Source organism: Amblyomma americanum, chromosome 7 (genome assembly GCF_052857255.1).
Source record: "Amblyomma americanum isolate KBUSLIRL-KWMA chromosome 7, ASM5285725v1, whole genome shotgun sequence".
Lineage (NCBI taxonomy): Eukaryota > Metazoa > Arthropoda > Arachnida > Ixodida > Ixodidae > Amblyomma > Amblyomma americanum.
Window position 1 is genome coordinate 161520948 of NC_135503.1, and position 26821 is coordinate 161547768.

The window sequence follows — 26821 nt, forward strand, 5'->3', positions numbered from 1 at the left end:
GCACCAGCACTATTGGTGGAAACGCCAGATGGCTCGTATCGATTGGTAGTGGACTACCGCAAACTAAATGCCGTAACTCGCATCGATCCATACCCCATCCCCAATATACAGGAGACGCTTTCTCAGCTGGGCTCTGCCAGGTACTTCACGGTAGTGGACATGGCGGCGGGATTCTGGCAGATAGCAATGGATCCGGCAGATGCCGAGAAAACGGCATTCAACACGCCCTCAGGGCACTATGAATGGAAAAGAATGCCGATGGGTCTGGCCAACAGCCCTGCTATCTGGCAGAGAACCGCTGATGTTATCCTGGCAGGTCTTCTGGGGAGGCTGTGCTTCGTGTATATGGATGACATTATCATATACAGTGACAGTTTTGAGAACCATTTGCGCGATATTGAGCAGGTTTTGGTGCGACTAAGAGGAGCGGGTCTCAAGCTGAAGCCCTCTAAGTGCCAATTCCTCAAAAACGAGGTGAAATACCTCGGGCACGTTGTTTCAGCTGACGGTGTGCGACCGGACCCTGAGAAACTAAGGTGTGTCTCGGATTTTCCATCCCCGACTAGCGTCCGCCAGGTCCGGCAGTTTCTCGGCCTGATCGGTTACTACCGAAGGCACATAGAGGAGTTCGCCAAGCTCGCTAAGCCGCTCACCGCCTTAACAGCCAAAAATGTCGCCTTTCGCTGGGACGAAAACGCGAAGAATGCTTTTGGGGCCCTGAAAAGGAAGCTAATGAGTGCACCGCTGTTGCGCCACCCGGATTTTAATTTGCCCTTCGTTATGGCCACAGATGCGTCAAAGTTCGCAGTGGGTGCCGTGCTATCTCAGGTTATCGAGGGCAAAGAACATCCCGTTGCTTTTGCTAGCCGACAGCAAAAGTACGGAGCTACGGAAAGGGAGTGCCTCGCCGTTGTCTGGGCAGTAAAGCACTTCAGATGCTACCTTTACGGCCGCAAATTCAAGCTAGTCACAGACTGCCATCCTCTTAAATGGGTGATGAGTGTCAGGGACCCTAGCTCGCGACTCGCCAGATGGAATCTACACCTGCAGGAATACTGCTTTGAAGTTGAGCACAAGTCAGGAAAGACGCATCTGAATGCTGATGCACTCAGCCGCACAGCTGCCGTGGCAGCTATAGATGAGTTTGTCCCTGTAGTCGACCCCGCCGAATTACGCACAGAGCAGTGCAAAGATCCGGACCTGAAGCGAATAATCGAAAGCTTAGAGGACGCACCGTCTCACCCCGAACAGCTAGGTTATTTCATTGGCAAAGACGGCACCCTGTGTCGGCGCACGAGGCCAACCAGGAAAGGGAGACCAGAGAAAACCGCTTGGGAGAGAGTGGTCATACCTCGGTCGTGGACAGAAAGGGTTCTTCGCGCGTTTCACGATGCGCCATGCGCCGGTCATTTTGGCGTAGCGAAGACACGCAGGCGTGTGGAGCGATTGTACTTTTGGAGTGGCATGCGACAGGATGTTAGAGACTACTGTGCGAAGTGTCATTCCTGTCTCGAAAGAAAAACACCCAAGGGACGAAGACCAGCTCCAATTCAGCCGTTCCCTGAGGTTTCGGCTCCCTTCGAGCGGACAGGTATGGACATAATGGGCCCATTGCCCACGACCACTTCCGGAAACAAGTACATTTTAGTATTTGTCGACCACCTTTCAAAATACGCGGAAGCGGTAGCACTCCCAGATCAGAAGGCAGACACGGTCGCAAGAGCATTTGTCGAACAGATCGTGCTCCGACATGGACCCCCGAGGCAACTCTTGACAGATCGGGGAACGAACTTCGTGTCGCAGCTAATGAGGAGAGTTTGCGAGCTGCTTAAGATCGCTAAGAAGCAGACAACACCGTACCATCCGGCTTGCAACGGCGCGGTGGAGCGTCTGAACCAAACCGTGGCCGGGTTCCTGTCGCATTTTGTTTCGCGCGACCAGCGGGACTGGGACTTGTGGCTCCCGTATGCAATGTTTGCCTACAATTCCGCAGCACACGAGAGCACGGGCGAATCGCCATTCTTTCTTCTCTACGGCCGAGACCCGGACCAGCCTAGTGAAGTGCCAGAGGGCCCCCGTCGTGTCCCATACGCTTCACTGGACGACTATAAGGTTGAGCTAGAATCGCGCTTGCAAGTGGCGAGGGACATCGCAAAGGAGGCCTTAAAGAAAGCGGCGAAGCGCAGGAAGGAGGTGCACGATCGCAGTGCTAGAGACGCGCCGTTTAATGTGGGGGACAGCGTGTACATTGAAAACTGCCAAAGGCAGATTGGGCTAGCTCGTAAGTTCCAGACGAAGTGGGGAGGACCGTGCGAGGTTGTCGAGAAGCTTTCTCCGGTAAACTTCAGAGTCCGAGACGTAAACCGGCGCTTGATAAGGATACACGCAAATCGCCTCAAGTCGGCACCGGTTCAGTATTCACGAAATGAGGAAAGGGAAAGCGCGGATTTTGATGGGGACAGAAGTGAAGCGGAGCGCGCAGATAGTTCGCAAGAAACGCCCTCTCCTGCATTTGTTCGGCAGGCGCCAGAGGTGACGGCCAGAATGCCACCGGATTTACTTCATGCATTGCTAGAAGAAGAAGCGCGCGAGGTTGCCGCGCAGATAACGCCAGGAGAGGCTCCTGCCACGAGCCCTCGCGAGTCCCAAAGCAGACAAAGGGTCACATACTTACTTAGTATGACTCATGAAGGCCGATATCCGCTGCGAAATCGGAAAGCTAAGTCGGACTAATGGTGTAAACAGAGCGGAGTTGTGAACTGGTCAGAATTGTGTAATGCCGCAGCTCATAACATTGCTATATGCGTATGTGTTAAGTTATCGGAGTTAATAGTTAAACCTTTCTGTCATTAAGTAACACCTTCACAGGAGAGCATGCGGAGCGCATGCAGAACCTGCCCTACTTCCTTTCGTTATCTATAATTTTGTCTGTGCCATGATCGTGCTAGAAGTGGGAGCTCCTTTGTAACTGTGGTAAATTTATTTCGTCCAGTTTGGACTAGAAAGGAGAGGCTTGGGTGCTGAGTTTCATGTTTATCTGTAAAAGAAGATCAGTGCTGCCCCTGGAGACGCCAGTTATGACAGCGGAGGCATTGGTGTTGTGCAGTGGTGTTGAGTGCAGCGAAAAGTGTTTTGTCGGACGCACTGTGCGAGGCGATTCAGAAAGACAAGGGGAGCTGCAGGGACTCAAATGTTCGGAGAACATTCTTCTGGAGGGTGAGCGAGTGTGACATTCCTTGTGTGCTGCTGCCATTGACTTCTGTGTTGTCCGTTCGCTCATTTTGAGTTGTGCAACGACGTGACGGCGACTTCGGTGGTGGTCAGGGGACTGTGCATATTCCGCCAGAGAGGAACCGTTCTGTCGCATAAGGCCGACGACGACGACACCCAGACCGACAACTAGAGATCTATAGAATCCTATTGTTAATACTGGGCAAACAGAAGCAGCTGCAGCTAAGCACTAAAATTCGTTTTAAAAGGTCCCGTAAATTTAGTAATTAACGAATGCGCGCTGCCATGGCCCAGTTGTAATGATTCGTGAAGCTCTATATGGCTTAGCCAAGCCACCTATGAAAACAATATACTTTTTTGAGAAGTGCACACACAGAGCTCACGCTGTTGCCTTTGTCCGATTTCTGGGCAAAATAGCCCGCCTATTTGTTTGGAATTTATGTATTTCAAACAAAGAGTTTTTGCACGCTCTGCTTCCGCGAGTATCTGAAAACCAGCCCAAAAGGGCTTCCTTCTACAAAAAGTCAAATTTTATAAATTTTTTAATTTGAAAAGCGCTTTTTGCTTAACTCTGATGAATTCACTGCCACACTACGCAGTGCGTGTCTGCTTAATGGACATCCTAAATCAAACGTAATAACCCAGTGCAAGTGGATTCCCTTAAGCCGAGTTTGTGCGCAATTTTAGCAGCGTCCAGAAACGAAGTGTGACATTCCTTGTGTGCTGCGAGGTTCCACGTTCCACGGCGCGGCGTAGACGGAGACCCAGATGACAGCGGCATCATCAATTACCCAGCCATGCACTTTGAGTGACGACCAGAACAACCGGACCCGCCGCCGCCGCCGCGGGGAAACAGGCTTTATCCTCCCCAATTTCCGGGCACATTCCAGGACAAGGGAGCTGTCAGCGGGCCAGAGCGCGCCGTACCACAGCCGACGCTATGCGCTACCGCGAAGACAACATTCTTTCCCTCCTTCCCCTTTCGACGTGGGCTATCGCCAGGAAGGCACCCACAGCTTCCCGCCGTGCCTCATGAACAAAAGCGCATTCCCAGAAGGGCCGTGACGGACACCTGTCATGGCGGACAGGCAGTACTCGCCAAGAATGTGGAAAGACAGGCGCTAGTGAATTAGCTCCGAAGAGAGAGCCTGTGTATACTCTCACTTGAGAGAGAGTGGTGGCGTTTTTGTTGTTTATTTAGTTTGTATTGTTAACAGACTCTGGGTTCGAGGCTAAGCCCAACCCAGGGGGTGGTCCCCATCTCGCATGTTATTTTGGATTGGAAAATTGATGCTTTGGGCGGGCCACTGGAAATGACCGCCCTTAGTCCTTTGTTAATCAAGTGCTTAAAAGCACATGTAAACGGATGCAGTCGAGTCTGAGCTGGGGCTTCATGCTTAGCATGTAATGTGATGCTACTTAGGCACTAACCTGCCCGGTCGATGAGTAAAGTAGTGCAAAGTTTGTTCTTTTGTAAATTCAGTTCTGCTTTTTCCAGTTTAACTCTCTGTATATGTATGTTGTAAAATTATGCTCTGCTGTCATCATCTACAAGCTCGCCTCCTGTTCATCTTCCAAGCCGAACGACACTAGAGGAAGGGTTTGTGAACCATCCTCGAAGAAACGGACGACTACTGAAATTCTACTGCATACACGCTCAGGACGACATCGTTCGCCAAGAGGGCCTTCAGCGCCGAAGCCCGACGGCGTGCAGCTTCTGCCAGCAACCGCTCGAGCCCAACTCCGGAGCCACTCCATCGCCCCCATGAAGTCGTCGGCACGTAAGCTCGGACGCCCCAGCCTCTGATGTATAATCTTAATCATGTGTAATTATTGAATATACCTGTTTGTTTAAACTGAGCCATACGGTGTCTCTTTGCCTCTCCGTCCCGTGTGGACCTGCGCATTATGGGGTCATCACAGAAGCAATGGCCTCGTAATTTACAATTATAAGTTGCGCACGCGCGAAATAATAGGCAGCCGCTTCATAAACGCAAGCGATCACGCGGTAAGAGATTCCTACGCTTCCGTACGTCGTTCTACGTGATCGCGCTTTCCCCAGCGTTTTCCGATTTGCTTTTTCCTTCCTTTTCTGCAAATCGTAATGTTTCAAAATGTAATTATTTTGTGCATTTTACTGTTCTGTTGCGTAATTTCCATTGAGGCTATAGCTCTTGCTGACGGCTTTACTTATTTGCTCGCAAATTATTATTTTTGCTTTCGAGCATTAACTTTATTGATGAAAAGCATCGGAAATAGTTGCGAGCAATATTTCAAACGGTTTTGTTTGTTTTACCTTTTTTGCGTGAAATTTCCACACCAACAAAAAGTTGGAGCATTCTTCGACGACCAGCGAATAAATCTACTGACAGAGTGTTAGACGTATGTTAACATAGCTTGTTAGCCACATGTCCCATATGTAATACTATAAAAGTGTGCGAATTTGCTTGCATCATATTTTATTTATTGTTCAATGTTTTTGTTGTTTCATATTATCATTTTAAGACATCCTGAACTAACACACGTCCCCAAAATATGCGCGAGTGTCAGAAGTCGTATAGTCGAAATCCATCTCAAAGCTCCACGTTTTTCCCTTCAAAGTTTTCGGTCGACAGACATGATGCTTCTCCTGCAACTTTGCTATAATACTTCGACACTTCCGCGTTTTCCACACCCTTGCCTTCAAAACTGCTTATCACTCATTCTCCGATAATTGCAAGCCTCTTTCATAAGTTTCGGCCCCCGTCCCCTCTCTGTTTTGAAGTCCCGTATCTCCCCAACTCATCTTCCGGACGTGCCATTTTCAAGGCAGTGCGTAAACACCCTTGCCCGCGAAGCGCTTTTTTTTACTGACTTTCTTCTAGCTGTTTCTCTAGTGCGCAGCGATGCGCTGCGCCGTTCGTGCCCCCCTCCCAAGATCTTCCTTTCTCTACCTTTCAGCTCAAAATTATTTGCGACCACAAAAGCTGTTTTTTAAAAAATGGCTCTCCCCCTGCAGCCTCAATCCCTCCCCTACCACCACCACCGTCGGGCCAACACTATAGTGCCTAGAATATCCTACTAGTGTGTCGAGCGGAGCGCTCTCCCAATGGGAGAGGGTGGCAGCGCGCGCGATGCCTTCCAACTTTGGCCGCAAGGGGCGCTGCTCGTCGTAAAGGTGCCGTTGCTGCCGGACATACCGCAGTCGCTGCAGTTGCATTGGTCGTGCGCGCTGTGGATTACAGCATTTTGGCCGCATCTAAGCTTTTTTCTGTTGTTTTGTCCGTGCTGTTCCACGTGAGGGAAAACCACAGCGCCTAAAGATGGTAAAGTCGAAGCATCGAGGCCGAGAAAAAACATGTTTCGTGCCGCTCTGTCGGAGTGGCTACCGATCGAATCCGGGCAAGGCATCCATGTTCCGTGTGTCCTCGGATTCAACACGGCTTGCGGAGTGGGAACGGCTGATCAAAAGACAGGACCGCAAGTTGACTCCAGCGTGTGTTGTCTGCGAGAAACATTTTGAAGACTACCACATCGAGAGACGGTGAACGGTGTCGTCAACGAGCTCGCTAGAGATAGACCACATGCATCTCATGCCCGATGTCATGCCAGCAGTATTCGACAACTATCAGAAATACCTTCTGCCTAAGAAGACATCGAAAAGAAAAGTGAGGAACCTGTGTGACCAACCTGCCGATAAAAGGCAAACGCGCAGTGCCGGTGCAGGCGTCAGCCATGGGCCGTCAAGCACGCTCGACGATGTTTCCGACGAGCCGGCAGCAACAGAGGAGTCGAGTGAGAACTCATGCCCGCAGCAGCAGATGGGTTGTATTGCTGTTGAAGATCAGCATCCGTTGGACTCAATTTGTATCCATGCAACCTGGACCAAAATATCTCAAGCACCTATGGCTCTGTAGCCAACGCACGTTATGGAGCGGAGAAAAACAACTTTGCCACTTTGTATATACAAAGAATGGTATAACATTTGGAAGCTTGATGCCGGAACGCAGCCTTGTGGTCGTGTATTTTCTCGGCAAAGAACAAAGCAAGCACGCGCTTACAACAAGCTCTGTTCTTGATCTGTTTTTACTGTATTCCAGATTTGTAAATAAGAATCAATATGGTACAATCACCGTTTTATTTTGTTCTCTTACAAAGGGAAGCGCCAGCTCATACACACCTGCATGAGTTGATCAAGCAAGCTGTGATTTGCAAATAAAACACATCAATAGTGAGACCCATTCCAACTGCTTGTGTTGATCGTCGCATGCGATCTTTGAAGACGGAACCCGTGGTGGGAAAGAGCGAGAGTGCCCTGCTTTTCTTGTACCTATATGCGACGCCATTCCGGGTTGGATGTTCTCCTCGCCATTGAGAATTAATGGGGGCCACGACTCGGTCTTTCACCTGGACAGAGCTAGCCGAGCGCGCACTCAGCATGAAGGTGTATACGATGTCCTTCACCTACGATCGCGATGCGCGGATCGCAATCGACTGGCCCCTAGTAGAATAAAATCTCGATCGGAAGTTTCCATGTAGCAACAATGAGTCCGGACCATACTCGATCGTTCAATCACAACAACGTAATGCGGCCAACGCATAAACTTTCCTTGCTTATTTGAAGTTGGGTACCTCGCTGAACATTAGGCAGTCGATATGACTTCCGCGGTTCAACCACACACGAATAAAAATTTAGCAAACTGGACCTGGTGGTATGTGTCAAACGCTTCGGCGAGCGCTGTTTCAGTCCAGGATTTTCTCCTGGTAATGCCAGACCGGTAAGATTGTCTGCAGCCAGTAGTGTTTTTATGCAAAAAGTGCTCTCAAAGCGTTCAGAGACAGGCTTCCTAGTGAAAAGCGCAGCGTACCTACGTAGCCTCGGCAGCGAGCGCGGCGTGGTGGCACCTTAGCGACTGGCAGCGCCACCACGCGGTGGCCGCAGGAAGGCATCACCGCAGCGGCCACGCGAGCGCGCGCCCTCGGCACACTAGCAAGTATATTCTAGGCACTACACCAACACCCTCTAAAGAACTTAACGCATGATGCCTCTTCCTTCCCCCCACCCTCTGAGCTACGTCACATAAAAGACGCCTACATAGAAGTTCTGTGCAGCATGTTTTCATGCTCCGAGCTAAGTAGGGGTGTTGCAGATGAGGCCAGCAAGGTATACAATGGTTAACCTCACCTATTCGGAGAAGTCGGAGTGGGGGACGGCGGCGACGACAATGGGATCGGTTCCGCAAACACGTGACACTCCTTTGATTGCCTCGGGGAAAGCGAAGTCGTGGCACGTCGCGACATGTTTCCGAACGTACTTTTTTCTGTACGCTGACCGTGCATGCAAAGTCTACACCTTGTGCTGCGCTTGCGGTTGTGTGTCTGTCCAGGTGATGAGCTAGTGCCTTCATTGGAACGGAATGTGGATTACCCTCCTGCCAGATTATGCCTAACGAGTGCTGCGTACCTAATTGCCGGATTAATTGCAAATCGGGGCACAAAACCATGTTGTGAAGTTTCTCCGGGGTGAAGAACAGAACGGCTGTATTAGAGCTATACCACGAGCAAATTTCGTTGTGTCACCGCACTCCAAGGTAAGTTGTTTGGAACCGTCTCTAAATAATAGACTCATCTCAAAAATAGGATAGTCTTAGCGCTGCATTTTAGAAAAGTGCCTGTAAACCAGGAAGCTTGTTACAGTTTTAAGCAGCGAATCCAGTAATTCAAGAGATAGCTCTCTTGCCAAGTTACAGTTGCTATTTAAACAAAATCGAACTTCTCTAGGCTTGCGAACTTCACTCGTCCGAGAGGGCTCCCACATCGACGAGCTTAAAGAGAGCACCACCAATGCGGCGCTTCCACACAGCCACAATCCCAACAAAGTTTCCTGAATGCCCGTCTGATCTTTCTAAGCCATGCAACTCAAGGGATGTCCTCGACTCGAAGCGAACGCGTCTTGAGTCCGCTGCTTTGAAAAAAGCGCTTAAAGAGTCAGCCGAAGTATTCACCAAAGAGCAGGAAGTGGATAAGATTCTAAACTTAACAGAATATGTAACCAGCAAGATACATTCTGGCATATTATCTAAGGAAATGAACGCCTTATTTACTGTACATATTGAAGACCGAGCTCCAGGCATCAAATATCCAGTTGCAGTAAAATCTGACTTTATCATTAGAGTTTATTTTGTAAAGATGCCGATAATGAAAATGGGCACCAATTTCTCCATTCCATCTCTAACGAAACAGCAAGGAATCGGCAGTGGAGCTACTTGTGAGCATTGAGAACAGCTACGTCGACCCCAGCCGAAGTCCCACATCCGCAAACCGTGACATCTCCTTGCTATGTTGTAATTAGGTGGACGGCGGAAATGTATATATTTGCCTTGAGAGCAAAATTTTAATAAATACATGTGCCCCCAATAAAAAACATACGAAGCTGTGAAGCTAATCGACTGTGTTTCATTTCACATTATAGCTGCGCTGTATAAAATTGTAGGGACAGAAATAAGGAAGGTAAAGGATTTAAAATAGAGCTAAATTTATTTAAAGGAATGTACAAACAAACGTTTACTGAGGAAGACGAGAACGCGACAGAGTTGCTGATATTAGTACCTCTAAACAACCTTTACAAAGCTGGTTAATGGCTATTGCTTCTAAATAGATGCCTCGTGGATTGCCTGCTTTTTATAATAGCGTTTACCAGAAAAGAAAGTGTTCATTGATCAAAGGAAGCTTATTTCTGACAGGGGATCCCGGCCGCGATTCCAAAAACTCCTCCATAAGTGGCGGCGACTGTGGGCCTCTTTTCGTGACGTCATGGGAGGAGTACTCTGGCCTTGGTCGGGTCCCCTGCCACTCCTCGCACCGCGATGTATCGCCACGACACATTCTTGAGTGGACGAGTCTTGCCTCGACTGGCACGGCGGCGCACAACCAGCGCGACGAAAGAGCATGCGCACTCCAGCTGGCTCAGTTCGTAGTCTGCGCAAGCAAAAACCCACATCTGATACTATATGAGAGCTCCGACGCGGCTCACTACCCTGGCGTGCAATATGTTATTTGTACGTAGTACAAGTATTTTATCTTGAGATACGGTCGGAAATGATTATAGTTTTGGGAGTAAGTGTTGCTTTGACAACAAGCGGCTATATTTTTTTCCGGGAGAGAAAGAGAACGAGACAAAGCACGAGGACGACTTCTATGTACCTACTGTAATTGCCATATGTCTGGCTTGACGTCGGGCGCAGTGCAGATCTTCCTGAATGGTAAGAAATTTGTTTTTCGTCTTTGGTGCAATGAACTCAACAGACATTCACTACTTCTTCGAACAGCGGGTTTGAATTCATGTGACCTGACATCCGATGCATTCAGGAATACGTTTGACATGTATAGCTTATGCAGGGCAGCAGTCGGAACTGCTTTGTGTTCCACTACAGACCAGTCGGTAAGGATGTGTGTACTACTTCCGCGCTGTTTCTCTTTGGCTAACACACCTGCAGGTGCAATAGAAAATCCGGGATTTAAGGCGAAAGCTTTTGCCATGTTATCCCTCAATGAAAAAAAACGCATTACTCTGGACTTTCAGATGGTTGTTTTGTGTGGTTTTCAAGTCAGTTTCGAATCTGCATTACATGCATTGGAAGCGACTAAGATAAACTGTTGAATTTAAAAAAAAAAAACAAAGGTGTTCTGAGTTTTTTCCGACAAGCGTATTTATTTTTAACCCCAGCAAAAAAACGAGGTTTGTTCAAAACAGTTGTTTTGACGTTCATATGAAGGATATGGTACAATCTGTGCATCTTTACCTGAATATAAAATACGCTCTCAAATTAGAGATATGTAGTTATGATATTAAAGCAAAATGATAGATTAATTTCCTTTCAATATCATGTTACTTTGTTTTTTCACATGAAGATCATTACTGGAGATGCGAAAGTGCGCATTAAACTAAAAATCACAATTTGGTACGAGAAAAATTAAATTTCACTTAGTGCAAAAAATGGAGTGTTAGTTGTTACAAATTATCCTGTAAAATGTGTGTCGACTGTCTTCATGCCGACTGTCCCACAAAAATTCAGTGTTATTTAATCATTTCTGTTTTTGTCCTGTGACGGCCATATTTAGGTTCATCATGACATCATGCCTTCCTTCGCAGGCTCGACGCATGGTGAGGTCATCGTGCAAGATCTGGACGAGGAATTAGAGTGCAGTGCAAGAGTCCTCTTGTAAGAGAAGTGAAACGATTACTTCAGATATGATTGATCGGTTCACAGGAGGACAGCTCCGTTAAGCACTTTATGAATGTCTTAGCCGTGCTACAGCAGCTTGACGAGCGGCGTTTCCAACCTGGATCATCCGCACGCAGAAAACTTGAAAATGATTTTCCCAGAGCATTTTCCACCATGCTCTAGGGTCCTCCATTCTGATAATTCCCGGGATGACTGGAAGCAGCGCAAGCCATTCGGCGTGCTCTAGACGCGTGACCCTATTTAACTCTTTGCAATAAACTGGTCTTTTTCATCAATTCTTTGGCACCCTCATGTATGAATATCTATTAGGTTGAATGGTACATCCACAGTTCCAGTCATTGGCCAGTGGGTTGCTATGTTGCATCGGCCAATTCTCGAAAGCAGGAAACCAGTGTTTAAAAGCTGGATATCAATGTTTGAAATCTGGATGTACCAGTGTTTGAAAGCTGGTTACCAATGTTCGAAAGCTGGAAAGTCAGTCCGAGGCCTTTACTGGCCCATGTCGCAGAACGAACGCCAGACCTACGTTGGCACCTCGATCGCCCAAACGCTGGCCCGAAACTGGCCTGAAAGTGCGCCAGTGGTGCCAGTTTTTGCCAATGATCGCCAGGTGTTAGCCCACCGCTGTTGTGCTGCCTGGGTATTAGTAATAATGCGTTTTCTTTTACATTTCCCGCAACTTCGTCACACTTCTGTCAGCTTCTGAATGGACAGCAATGTTACACGGTTCAGCACCTCATGGTGGCACGGGATGACAAGGCTCAAAATCTCAAGGTGATGCAGGCTGGCCGACAAACGCGTCACCCTAATTGGGCAACAGCGCAAAGGCCTCCGATTATGTTTCAAATGCTCCAGCGGAGAAATCAGGGAGACTCAGCGCTGGCGAAAGAATGAAGCAAAACGAAGCGGATGTAAAACACATGAACAGAGCGCGGTGGCGGACACTGCGAGGCTTGTGACCACAAAATTGACATCGAGGGAACTATTGTGCTGGACACTGCTCTGCGCCCGCGTAGAAAGCTCTTGATTAAGCCAGGGCAGATTCAGCAGAAGCGGGACAATGTTAACCGCTCCCCCCGCCCCTCTTACATCCACGGTGAACGTCTGGTGACCCAGTGGATGATTAACCGAAGGGCTAAAAAAGGGAAGCTGCCACTCGCTCTAAGTCACACGTGTTGGAGGAAACGAGTAGGTTCCGAAACAGCGTGATTTTTTTCCTCGTTTTTAGTTGGCGTTCTTTTTAACTTAAATTACATTCCTTTCCGAACTATACAGTCGAATGTTTTCTTTTGAACCCTGCCCAAGAATGCACCGGCTAAGCAGAACAGAATGCAGGAATGTATCTGGAGGGTGAAGGTGGAGTCTGCTGGTAGCTTCTGATTCCTAACTATTCCAAAGGCATTAATATAATTCTTCGCTTCCCCTGGCTATAGAAATTACACTAAAGCATCGCTCCCCTCGCTATGTTAATTGCTGTTGCGCTCCCTTTGGCCTGTGCGCAGAATAAAGACATTTAGTATAGCGTATGAGCGCTTGCGTACGCTATACGCAAGCATTTAGCGGGATATAACAGAGGAGGTCGCACGACCACTTTTAGTTTACCGTATGCCAACCTGAACGCAACGATAGCGTAGGTTGTAGTGGCGCCATCTGGCGCTAAATTGTGAAAATACGTTGCCACAAAGTATTTTCTATTTAGCCAAGGCATGGCAAAGGTTATCCAAGTCGCATCACGCAGATAGCCGGTTGCGTGGCCAAATGGTTCGTGCTCTGCGCAGTGGAGGTAGGGCCCGACTTTTGTTAGGTAACCGAAACGAGTGAGGTTCTTAATAACGTCATGGTGCGTACTAGCATCCTTTCGGACCCCTACTGCCTAGCGTTTTTAAGCTGGGACGACATCGAAGCCGCGATGATGCGCGAGCGTGAACAGCAACGAAGACTCTATGCATCCAGGCGCGACCTGCTGATCTTTCCTTAAGAATCCAAATCAAGGCAATCCACAGTCGGTTCTGTCTTGTTAGGGTTAAGAGCTGCGGAATCGTTACACAGAATCGAAAATTGGGCAAGTTTATCCTTCTTTCTTTATGCTGTTGGCGAGGCAAAGCGAATATCACGTGTGCCATTTAAAGCAATGAATATGCCTAAAAGCACAAAAGGCGGCAATTTTTAGGTTTCTCGAATCCAAGATGGCGCCATTAATATTAGTTGTGCCCTCTCACCTCTTTCCCCCTCACCAAAAAATATTCTAAAACGGGTAGGAATACTGTCTTGTTACGGGACTGCTATACGTGTACACCTTCGTTCCGCCATATATACTCCGACAACAACGGGCACCCATCCGAGGACAGTTGTATACCGAATTTGGTAGGCAAATAGAACCATATGGGTTGTGATATAGAAATAAAACCGCAATTAAACAATAGGCAAACATTGTATACATGCAATTACTAATTGAAGCGTTACCATATCGCACCGCAAACCGAATTCTAGGCACAACTTGACCCCTTAAACGAAGCAAATTTCGTTTGAGGCGCATTTTGGGGGGGTGCAACTCGACAATGGGTATACGTACATTGTAATTTCTTTGATAGATGGCGCTAGGTGGCGTACGTGCACGCGTACCCGAGCATGGTGGCAATCCACCCCGTTTCAAAGGCTATGATATTCCGTTTCTAGAGACGAGCGACGCGTTCTTGGCTTTCTTCATCTAGTAAGCCAAACAGCTAACGCTCCTTACTTCAACGTCTTCCAAATGGTGGCGGCCTTTCTTGAATTATGGGGAAAAGGTTCCCGATCAACGCTTTGTGTTCGCCATATGGCCGCCGCGGCGGCCGAGTGGTTATGTTTCTTGGCTGCTGACCCAAAAGACGCGGGTTCGATCTCGGCCGTGGCGGTCAAATTGCGATGGAGATGAAACTTTAGAGGCCCGTTCACTCTAAAGTGTCTTTCGACAGGGTACAGATATGTACAGGCGCGGCCAGAATAATATGGAGCACAGTCGCAGAACTGCGAACTGCTTATGCGCGCTACCTAGCATGAGCGTCGGAACTATGCGTGTCGGAACTATGCGTGTCGGCACGCGCAGAGAGGCGCCGGAGCACGGACCCACTTTTTGCCGCCGGTCTATCACTGCTTAACGTATAGTCTGCATGCCTGCAGCAAAGAAAAGGCTGCGCGCTTCGTAGCGCAGCACAACTTCGCGCTTGGCGCACGACATCGACAATAAACTCAGCCCGCTTGGAGGAAGGCATCGCCTGGCGGTATTTCTCGGAACAGCTCAGCAACTTTCGAGCGAAGATTACGCCAGGGTTGAAGCAAAGATTGCGGCTTGGTGGCGGGTACTCTCGCTGCACGCGGAGAGCCAAGTGTTTCTGTCGTTGATAGGTGGCGCTTAGATGCTGTCTCTCCTTGATGCGTCGCCTGTCGCGTGCTCCCTGTTATTCTGGCCGTGCCTGCACTTGCTAGTAGATTAGCTACTATGTACTACTATCTAACCTTTTGCGAGGAAAAACGTTTAAAAGTAAGCAATACCTACGCTATTGTGAAATGTACTGAATTGCTTGTGTGAACTTGACTTAGCTACACTTGAAGCACTTCACACTACAAGCCTAGAGATGTGATTGCTTTCATGCGCTTATTTTTTCTAAATCATTCTTTCAGAAGGAGCCTCCGTTGACGTCACGCCTTGTACCCAGCGATAGCATGGCACGGCTATATATAGGCAGCAACTCTTTTAGGTGCCCTCCTAGCCCACAAGCGTGGTATCTATTTTCATTCCTTTGGGTATTTCAAATTAAATACCCAAAGAGAGCGTGGGTCAAACCAATCTGTAAACATCGACAACAAGCTCCCGGACGCTTAGCTCGAATTTTTTGTACTCAATAAAAATACCGTTTCAAATCCGTCACTGCATTTTCATTGCGCACTTATTCTCTAAAGTGAGGCTTCCTTAGGAATACTGCATTTAAAATGAGATTCCTCATCAAGTGAATTATACTCCTCTGAGCATTATAATTGCAACATTATGGTGAGGCAAACTGCTCCAAGATTTTCTGTAAAAAGTAGTTTAAAGGAACAGGCACATTTTCTCGAAATGTACTATGAAGTGAGCTTCAAAGGAGTATACAATAATTCTATCATTCCTATGCTATCTCCTTTGTGAGCGCAACAATTACTACAAAACAAACGCTTGTCTAGATTGCGGTAAGACTTTACTCCTTTAATTAAGCACTGCAAAATCACCTCTTCAAACACAGGAGTAGTTCAGGTACTGCTGTACTGAAGAGTATCTAACCGCACTTTTGGGAGTGCGCTACGCAACGAGCCATTTACTCCTATTTGGGTGTTTTTCTGTTTAGAGTCTATAGACGAAAATAACAAGATGGTGTTTCCATTCTAGTAACGCTCTAACACTTGGACGACTAAAACTTGCGCATATGCGACGCAGATCACACGTTATTGTGGCGTGTAGAGGCAGGATAAGCTCCGCCCGGTGCAGAGCGCCGTGGTCTTCTCACCGTCAGGGATGCTGCTGTCCAGCAGTGTTGGCTGTCCGCTCCAGCTGACTGCTTCACCCTGCTCGTTCCACGTGACGCTGATGTTTCCCATGTACTTTCCCATGTAGAAGTCCTGCACCACCAGGCAGCTGGATCCGCCCGACCGCTTCACCACCGTCGGATAGGGACCCTGGGGTTTGTCGCCCGACACCAGGCCTGCGCAATTACGTAAAAAAATAGGCCACAACGGTTAAGCTACAGCTGAGCACGAACAATTGAGCGAAAAGCTGCGCCCGCGGTGGTGCTTCCCCTGCTTTCTAGCACTCTGTCCATTCGTCAGCACATTTAGCAGGTGTCGGCTCCGTCGATCCTCCGGGCACGGCCTTCAATACACGTGTCATAGTCCCGAACATCTAGCGGCGACGGCCAGCCGCACTGCCGACGCGAAAGAGCTCCCCACGCAATAAAGAGCGTGAGGTCACGTGATCATGCTGCAACAGCACCCCGGCCAGACCTGGGGGACCTACTGTCCGATTACAAAGCGGTCCCGGGCAGTGCTCGCATGCGTGTAGCTGTGGCTTCTCGACGACCTATGCTCAACTTTTTGTCGGAGTAGGCTTCCTGTAAAAGCGTTCTGCCGGGACGACGGAATGGCATCGCGCGGCGCTGCTGCTTACACGCACTGCAGCGCATGGGAAGCGGTGCGAGTGGCAGTGGTTGTTTCCTGCCAGAGCTGCACCGGCACTGCGCGATTCAGGCCGCCTGGCTGTTAGTGGCTCAAAGTGCCAATCTATTTTACTTTGCTCTTCATCGCGTCCTCTTAATGCGCTCAAAGTGCGCGAAACTTTCAGGCACTGACACAGTAAAGAAAGACACAGCCACGGCTTGGTGAACGTCACAAGCTTTCTCGATTTCTCATCCATGTTCTGCCAATGAACAAGAAGGCAACAGAGATTAGCCAAGGGTGGAAAGTTGAGCGAGCCGGTATCGATCCATGAGAAAAGAAGCGCGAACACAAGATGACGGACGAAGACACAACACGCACCACGAGCGCTAACTTCCGACTGAAGAACGCACCAGACCGTGGCGGCCAAGATCTGAGTCTGTCTACAAGCGCATGCACCAAAGCTGAGAAGCCGAAAAAATCAATATGAAAAGATAAAGATGAGACGATAAAGGCTATTACGAACCTAGGAATGTCAATTCTCTTTTCGATAAGTATGTAGAAGGCTCGGTAACACATAGATAACGCAAAGTAGCTATATATGTAGCTTTAACGATTACTCGAATCAGTTTATCTCTGCTTCTGGCAAAGACAGAGCAATTATTCAGAAAGGGTACGCACCCGCTCTTCTTGCAATGCAAGGTCAGATTACTTCCCGTTAACGACTTCATGTTGTTGGTGGCAAACAGCGCAACGACGCGGACAGAGTGGAAGAAAATACAGGACAAGCGCTGTCCTGTATTTTCTTCCACTCTGTCCGCGTTGTTGCACTGTTTGCCACAAATATGTACCACCAACTCGCCCGTTTGGCTATTGTGTTCATGTTGTTGTGTTCACGAAGCCTTTCGTTGAGGAACCTACCGGACTGTCCCACATACTGCTCCCCACAGGACAGCGGAATGCTGTACACGATGCCCTCTGTGCATTTTACAAATTTTTCCGGTGGCGGGTGTTACACTGCGGATTTTGGGGACGCTGTTCTGCGGCCAGTTCTTTTGCATATCGCACTTAGTTTATCCTGGGGCTGAGGAAACCACATGTCAATTTGCGTTCTTTCCTATTTTCTTTAGATTATGCGACACCCATGGATATAAGGGGTGACAGCTGCCTTGCCTTGCGTTTTATCTTTAACTCTTCTATCTTCCAGAATTTTTTTTTCGAGCAAGCTTTCAGGCGGTACCGCCATAGGGCGGTACCGCCCGCCTGCCGGCAGCGTTCCTTCTTTCTCTTGGAGATCGCCGCGAATCGCCAGCGCCCACATACTCTCGCCGCCCTGGTGACACCGTCCCACAGATAGGCCTCATTTGCGGGTCCTTCACTTGTTAGAAGAATCTCTTGTCGTCGCCGCCGTAATCGCCGCCGGCACGGCTGCCGCCTACCCCAAGGTCGGGCGCAAACCCTTGCGTATCGCACCTGCACAAGGACATCAGTGCTGTTGACCTTACTAACCTCGCTGCAGCACGGCACCATCCGGGTGCAGCACAGCCACCAAGCCAACAGCCTTCACGCATGAACCTCCTATCCGAGCACCCGCCCGGCACAAGGGGGGTTACTGAACGACGCGACACCCGCGCTCATTCCTCTTGGCTTCGGCGACGACTCGACCCTGTACACTCGCCGCCACAACATGCAGATGCATGAAGCTCAGTTACGCTTCCCCGCACTGCACACGGGCAGTTAATGAATGACGCGACACCCGTGCTAATACTTTTTGGCTTCGCCGACGACTCGCAGCTGTACACTCGCCGCCATCACGTGCAGATGCATGAATCTCCAATCCGGTTCTCCAGCCGGCACAGAGGGGTTATTTAACAGCGGGACACCCGCGCTAATCCCTTTTGGCTCCGGCGACGACTCGCTGCTCTACACTTGCTGCCACAACGTGCAAATGCATCAAGTTGCGATCCGCTTCCCCGCCCGGCAAACGGGATGTTACTCAAAGGCGCGACACCTGCGTTAATCCCTTTTGGCTCTGGCGACGACTCGCTGCTGTACGCTCTGCCACCACGTGCACGTGCATGAAGCTCCGATCCGCTTCCCCTCTCGGCACACGGGGAGTTACTGAACGGCGCGACACCCGCGCTAATCCCTCTTGGCTCCGGCGGCGACTCGCCGCTGTGCACTTGCCGCCACCACGTGAAGACGCATGAAGCTCTGATCCACGCCTCCGCCCGGCACACGGGGAGCTAATGAACGGCGCGACACCCGCGATAATCCCTTTTGGCTCCGCCGCTGTACACTCGCCGGTACCACAAGCAGATGCATGAAACTCCGTTCTGCGCCCCCGCCTGGCACAGGGGGGTTACTAAACAGAGCGAAACCTGCGCTAATCCTTTTCGACTCCGGCGACAACTCGCCGCTGTATACTTGCCGGCACCAAGTGCCGATAGCTTGTCAGTGCCCGCCCACGCTGCTGCTTCTTCGCTCGTACTAGTCCGTTCGGCTCATCTCGCCGCTACACGTTGTCTGCTGACCGGCCGTACCCGAGGGGGAACCTTCTTAAATTGTACCAAGGCGGGCTGGAAGAAACCGCTAGTTTCCTGTCCTCAGGCGACATTGGTGCATTCGTCGAGCGTAACAATGGGAGTTATTTAAACAAGAAACGAAAAGCATGTCAATTGGAGCCTCTCCAAGAATCGCGTTTTTGAAGACATCACATTCGTGAGCTCGGCCGCACTTACCCGGATCCGAACAAACGACCTCCGAAAATCGCGGAGGTCGTGGTTTCGGATTCACCCGGCGGATTGGTTGTTTTTTCCTGCTCCTTTATAAGTAATTTTATTTAAGTGATAGTTTAATCGATGTATTATTATGCCACTGATCAGCACTACACCTTAAAAAAATTAAACATTCCCCTATGCACCTTAGTTTCGGTGACTGTTGGCTCCCTTCATAAGTTAGTCAAACGAGCCCCTCATTTCCTAAACTTTGTCTGCTAATAGCTTAACGAGGGTCTCGGTTCTGGCAGTCTTGATGCCATAGGTAGCATAAGAGAGTTCTCGCACAGTTTCCGCAACCAGCGTTAGATGACGTTTCAGGTCACCCTCACGGTAATACAGGACGTGCTACGTCCGGCGCTATGGACGAGGGTGGCGCTAGTGAACACTCTCAAGGTTCGCTTACACACAATAAACATAAATACCCACGAGAGCAGCAGATTGGACAGCCGTCGCCGTAGCTCAGTTGGTAGAGCACCGGACGCGAAATTCGGAGGTCGTGGGTTCGGATCCCACTGGCAGCATGGTTGTTTTCTCTGCTGCTTTATAAGTAATTTCCTTTAAGCAATAGTTTAATCGAAGTAATATTATCTCACTGATCAGCACTACACACATTAAAAAAAATTAAACATTCCACTATGCACCTTGGTTTCGGTGACTGTTGGCTCCCTTCATAAGTATATATATATATATATATATATATATATATATATATATATATATATATATATATATATATATATATATATATATATATATATATATTAAAAGCGGCCCAAGTATGCTTCCTTGCGGGACGACAGAACTAAGAGTAGCACTGATGGTTTAGATTCATTCACTAGTGTGTACTGGGTCCTAAGCTGCAGGTACGATGCAAAAAGAGCTTACGCTTCTCCGCGAAAACCGCTTTATAATGTTTGCAAAGGAGAATATTTTGATTTACAGAATCAAATGCCTTGAAAAAGTCAATATATATACCCATTGCCAGTGCTTTGTTAGTAAAAGACTGAATGATTATTTTTTGCAATAACAGACCTGATTCTGTAGACCCCGATTGCGCCTGAATCCGTGTTGAAAGTGATGTAATAATTTATGTCGATGCAGATAGGATGTCATCCTGAGGTATAATAACTTCTTTGCGCCTTTCGAGAATACAGATAGGATTGAAATTGGTCGGTAGTTATGTAGGACATTTCTTTCTCCATGTTTGTATACTGGTATCACTCGGGCTTCTTGCATTGTTTTTTTGGAAAACCATCAGTAGAGAGCATTAGTTTGTAGATATATGTTAGAACAGGGCAAATTTGGTCCAGCACATACTTCACAGGGACAATTTGTACTCTATCGGTGTCTTTAGATTTTCCTTTTTAGTGGCATTGATGCATGAGAAAAAAGGCCGCCACCTTCTGGAAGACATTGAAGCAACGACCGTTAGCTTTATTGGCCACGCGTAAAGCGGACGTGTTCCCGCATCCAGAGGGGCCAGCGAAGAAAACCCTGAGCGGTTCGGAAAAATCACATGGGGCAACAGAAAGCAAAAAAAACAGAAAAGAATGGGTGGGCACAGCAAATATTAATGGCCGCCATATTGGATTCGAGAAACCACCACTATGCCGCCATTTCGTCCCCTGACGTCATACTCACATAGTTCCACCTCAATGCACCATACTGGACCGTGACGTCATCACTGGCACGCGGCAGGTGGTTCTTGCTACAGTGCTATTATAGATCCATCCATCCATCCATACATCCATTCATTCATTCATTCATTCATTCATCCATCCATCGGCAGCAGACATCACGAAATCTCGAAACATGATGAGTAAGAGCTGCCGCTCCAATTTTCTGCACTCTGTTGGGACAAGAAAAATTGAACTAACAGTGCTGTTAATGAACATATATGGTTCTATGTGCGAACTCATGCTGCTAGCGAGCACGCTGCTGTCGCAACCGTGCTGAATAAAATATCTGTTGAATGCATCCGCTAGACCGGCAGCGGTGGCGACGCTGCATCGGCCAGCGGTGGCGGCTGTACGGACAACCAGAAAGTGATAGAGCGGCGTTTTTGTTTACTTCGCAGATTGCCCCCTATGTCATCAGAAGATAACCACAACGCGTACGATATTCATTCCGTCAGCTACGCTGGGTGCTTCTGCCAAAGATACAACCCCTGCAGACCAGCACATTCAAGCAACGCCCCGTCCTGACCATTCAAACAGCCTGCAAGAGCGTCATCTTCTTCACTCAACGGACAGCGGTGGTAGCGGTAGGGACAAACACAAAGTGATCAAGCGGCGTTTTTTTACTTCGCAGATTGCCTCTACGTCACTAGAATATAACTTCAACGCACTCGATCTTCAGACCGCCAGCTACGCTGGGTGCATCTGCCAAAGATACAGCCCCTGCCGGCCAGCACATTCAAGCTACGCCCCATCCTGACCATTCATAAAGCCTGGAAGAGCGCCATCTTCTTCACTCATCGGGCAGCGGCGGCGGCTGTAGGGACAGCCGCAAAGTGATCAAGCGGCGTTTTTTTTTACTTCGCAGATTGCCCCTACGTCATCAGAAGATAACTACGACGGGTACGATCTTCATTCTGTCAGCTACGCTGGGTGCATCTGGCAAAGATACACCCCCTGCCGGCCAGCACATTCAAGCTATGCCCCCCCTGACCATTCATAAAGCCTGGAAGAGCGTCATCTTTACTCATCAGGCAGCGGTAGCGGCGGAAGGGACAACCGCAAAGTGATCAAGCGATGTTTTTTTTACTTCGCAGATTGCCCCTACGTCATCAGAAGATAGCTACAACACGTACTATCTTAATTCAGTCGCCTACCTTGGGTGCATCTGCCAAAGATACACCCCCTGGCGGCCAGCATATTCAAGCTGCGTCCCCTCCTGATTATTCAAAAATCCTGAAAAAGCGTCGACTTCTTCACTCATCGGGCAGCGGTGGCGGCGGTAGGGACCACAGCAAAGTGATCAAGCGGTGTTTTTTTTTACTTCCCAGATTGCCCCCTACGTCATCAGAAGATAACTACAACACGTACGATCTTCAGACCGTCAGCTATGCTGGGCGCAGCTGGCAAAGATACACCCCCTGCCTGCCAGAATATTCAAGCTGCGCCCCTTCCTGATTATTCATAAAGCCTGGAAGAGCGTCTTCTTCACTCATCGGGCACCGGTGGCTGCGGTAGTGAAAACCGCAAAGTGATCAAGCGGCGTTTTTTTTACTTCGCAGATTGCCCCTACGTCATCAGAAGATAACTACAAAGCCTACGATCTTAATTCAGTCGGCTACCTTGGGTGCATCTGACAAATATACACCCCCTGCCGGCCAGCACATACAAGCTACGCCCCGTCCTGACCATTCCTAAAGCCTAGAAGAGCGTCATCTTCACTCATCGGGCAGCGGTGCCGGATGTAGGGACAACCGCAGTGATCAAGCGGCGTTTGTTTTTACTTCGCAGATTGCCCTCTACATCATCAGAAGATAACTAGATCGCGTACGATCTTCTGACCGTGAGCTATGCTGGTCGCATCTGGCAAAGATACACCCCCTGCCGGCCAGCACATTCAAGCTACGCCCCCCCACTGACCATTCATAAAGCCTGGAAGAGCGTTATCTTCACTCATCGGGCAACGGTGGCGGCAGTAGGAACCACCGCAAAGTGATCAAGCGGCGTTTTTTTTTTACTTCGCAGATTGCCCCTATGTCATCAGAAGATACCTACAACGCATACAATCTTTATTCTGTCAGCTACGCTGGGTGCATCTGGCAAAGATACACCCCCAGCCGGCCTGCACATTCAAGCTATGCCCCGCTGACCATTCATAAAGCCTGGAAGAGCGTCATCTTCACTCATCGGGCAGCGGTGGCGGCGGTAGGGACAACCACAAAGTGATCAAGCGGCGTTTTTTTTACTTTGCAGATTGCCCCTACGTCATCAGAGGATAACTACAACGCGTACGATCTTCAGTTTGTCAGCTACGCTGGGTGCATCTGCAAAAGATACACCCCCTACCAGCCAGCACATTCAAGCTACACCCCGTCCTGACCATTCATATTGCCTGTAAGATCGTCGACTCCTTCACTCATCGGGCAGCGGTGGCGGCGGTAGGGATAACAGCAAAGTGATCAAGCGGTGTTTTTTTTTTACTTCCCAGATTGCCCCCTACGTCATCAGAAGATAACTAACTACAACACGTACGATCTTCAGACCGTCAGGTATGCTGGGCGCAGCTGGTGAAGATACACCCCCTGCCGCCAGCATATTCAAACTGCGCCCCTTCCTGATTATTCATAAAGCCTGGAAGATCGTCTTCTTCACTCATCGGGCAGCGGTGGCGGCGGTAGGGACAACCGCAAAATGATCAAGCGGCGCTGTTTTACTTCGCAGATTGCCCCCTACATTGTCAGAAGATAACTACAACGCGTACGATCTTAATTCAGTCGGGTACCTTGGGTGCATCTGCCAAAGATACACCCCCTGCCGGCTAACGCATTAAAGCTGCGTCGCCTCCTGACCATTCATAAAGCCTGGAAGAGCGTTATCTTCACTCATCGGGCAGCGGTGGCGGCGGTAGGGACCACCGAAAAGTGATCAAGCGGCGTTTTTTTTTTACTTCGCAGATTGCACCTAAGTCATCAGAAGATAACTACAACGCGTACGGTCTTAATTCAGTCGGCTACCTTGGGTGCATCTGGCAAAGATACACACCCTGTCGGCCAGCGCATTCAAGCTGCGCCGCCTCCTGACCATTCATAAAGCCTGGAAGAGCGTTATCTTCACTCATCGGGCAGCGGTGGCGGCGGTAGGGACCACCGAAAAGTGATCAAGCGGCGTTTTTTTTTACTACGCAGATTGCCCCTACGTCATCAGAAGATAACTACAACGCGTACGATCTTCATTCTGTCAGCTACGCTGGGTGCATCTGGCAAAGATACACACCCTGCCGGCCAGCGCATTCAAGTTACGCCCACTCCTGACCATTCCTAAAGCCCGGAAGAGCGTTATCTTCTTCACTCATCGGGCAGCGGCAGCGGCGGTAGGGACAACCACAAAGTGATCCAGCGGCGTTTTTTAACTTCGCACATTGCCCCTACGTCATCACAAGATAACTACAACGCGTACGATCTTCAGACCGTCAGCTATGCTCGGCGCATCTGGCAAAGATACACCCCCTGCCGGCCAGCACATTCAAGCTATGCCCCCTCCTGACCATTCTTCTTCTTCTTCTTCTTCTCCTCAAGTAATATGGCACCCTGACCATTCATAAAGCCTGGAAGAGCGTCATCTTCTTTATCCATCGGGCAGCGGTGGCGGCGGTAGGGACAACCGCAATGTGTTCAAGCGGCGTTTTTTAACTTCGCACATTGCCCCTACGTCATCACAAGATAACTACAACGCGTACGATCTTCATTCTGTCAGCTACGCTGGGTGCATCTGGCAAAGACACACCTCCTGCCAGCCAGCACATTCAAGCTGCGCCGCCTCCTGACCATTCATAAAGCCTGGAAGAGCGTTATCTTCACTCATCGGGCAGCGGTGGCGGCGGTAGGGACAACCGCAAAGTGATCAAGCGGCGTTTTTTTTTTACTTCGCAGATTGCCCCTAAGTCATCAGAAGATAACTACAACGCGTACGGTCTTAATTCAGTCGGCTACCTTGGGTGCATCTGGCAAAGATACACACCCTGCCGGCCAGCGCATTCAAGCTGCGCCCCCTCCTGTCCATTCATAAAGCCTGGAAGAGCGTCATCTTCACTCATCGGGCAGCGGTTGCGGCGGTAGGGACCACCGAAAAGTGATCAAGCGGCGTTTTTTTTTTACTTCGGTGATTGCCCCTGCGTCATCAGAAGATAACTACAACGCATACAATCTTTATTCTGTCAGCTACGCTGGGTGCATCTGGCAAAGATACACCCCCAGCCGGCCAGCACATTCATGCTATGCCCCCTTGACCATTCATAAAGCATGGAAGAGCGTCATCTTCCTCATCGGGCAGCGGTGGTGGCGGTAGGGACAACCACAAAGTGATCAAGCGGCGTTTTTTTTTACTTTGCAGATTGCCCCTACGTCATCAGAAGATAACTACAACGCGTACGATCTAAATTCAGTCGGTTACATTGGGTGCATCTGGCAAAGATACACACCCTGCCGGCCAGCGCATTGAAGCGGCACCCCCTCCTGACCGTTCATAAAGCCTGGAAGAGCGTCATCTTCACTCATCGGGCAGCGGCGGCGGCGGTAGGGACAACCGCAAGGTGATCAAGCGGCGTTTTATTACTTCGCTTATTGCCCCCTACGTCATCAGAAGATAACTACAACGCGTACGATCTTCATCCTGTCAGCTACGCTGGGTGCATCTGGCAATGATACACACCCTGCCGGCCAGCGCATTCAAGCTGCGCCCCCTCCTGATCATTCATAAAGCCTGGAAGAGTGTTATCTTCTTCACTCATTGGGCAGCGGTGGCGGCGGTAGGGACAACCGCAAAGTGATCAAGCGGCATTTTTTTACCTCACAGATTGCCCCTACGTCATCAGAAGATAACTACAACGCGTACGATCTTCATTCTGTCAGCTACGCTGGGTGCATCTGGCAAAGATACACACCCTGCCGGCCAGCGCATTCAAGTTACGCCCACTCCTGACCATTCCTAAAGCCTGGAAGAGCGTTATCTTCTTCACTCATCGGGCAGCGGCAGCGGCGGTAGGGACAACCGCAAAGTGATCCAGCGGCGTTTTTTTTACTTCGCAGATTGCCCCTACGTCATCAGAAGATAACTACAACACGTACGATCTTCATTGTGTCAGCTACGCTGGGTGCATCTGGCAATGATACACCCCCTGCCGGCCAGCACATTCAAGATACGGCCCCTCCTGACCATTCATAAATCCCGGAAGAGCGTCATCTTCTTTACTCATCGGGCAGCGGTGGCGGCGGTTGGGACAACCGCAAAGTGATCAAGCGGCGTTTTTTTTACCTCGCAGATTGCCCCTACGTCATCAGAAGATAACTACAAAGCGTACGATCTTCATTCTGTCAGCTACGCTGGGTGCATCTGGCAAAGATACACACCCTGCCGGCCAGCGCATTCAAGTTACGCCCACTCCTGACCATTCCTAAAGCCTGGAAGAGCGTTATCTTCTTCACTCATCGGGCAGCGGCAGCGGCGGTAGGGACAACCGCAAAGTGATCCAGCGGCGTTTTTTTTTACTTCGCAGATTGCCCCTACGTCATCAGAAGATAACTAGAACACGTACGATCTTCATTGTGTCAGCTACGCTGGGTGCATCTGGCAATGATACACCCCCTGCCGGCCAGCACATTCAAGCTACGCCCCGTCCTGACCATTCATAAAACCTGGAATAGCGTCGACTTTTTTACTCATCGGGCAGCGGTGGCGGCGGTTGGGAGAACCG

The 26821-nt window shown here is 49.4% G+C and overlaps 1 protein-coding gene across 1 annotated transcript in view; it reads right to left on the reverse strand.

Moving 5' to 3' along the window:
* LOC144096728 (protein 5NUC-like) overlaps positions 1-26821 on the reverse strand; it is a 591711-nt gene that overhangs the window by 224123 nt on the left and 340767 nt on the right. Inside the window, 1 exon segment of the mRNA XM_077629576.1 lies at positions 15974-16168. Within this exon segment, the coding sequence (XP_077485702.1) occupies positions 15974-16168 (195 nt within the window).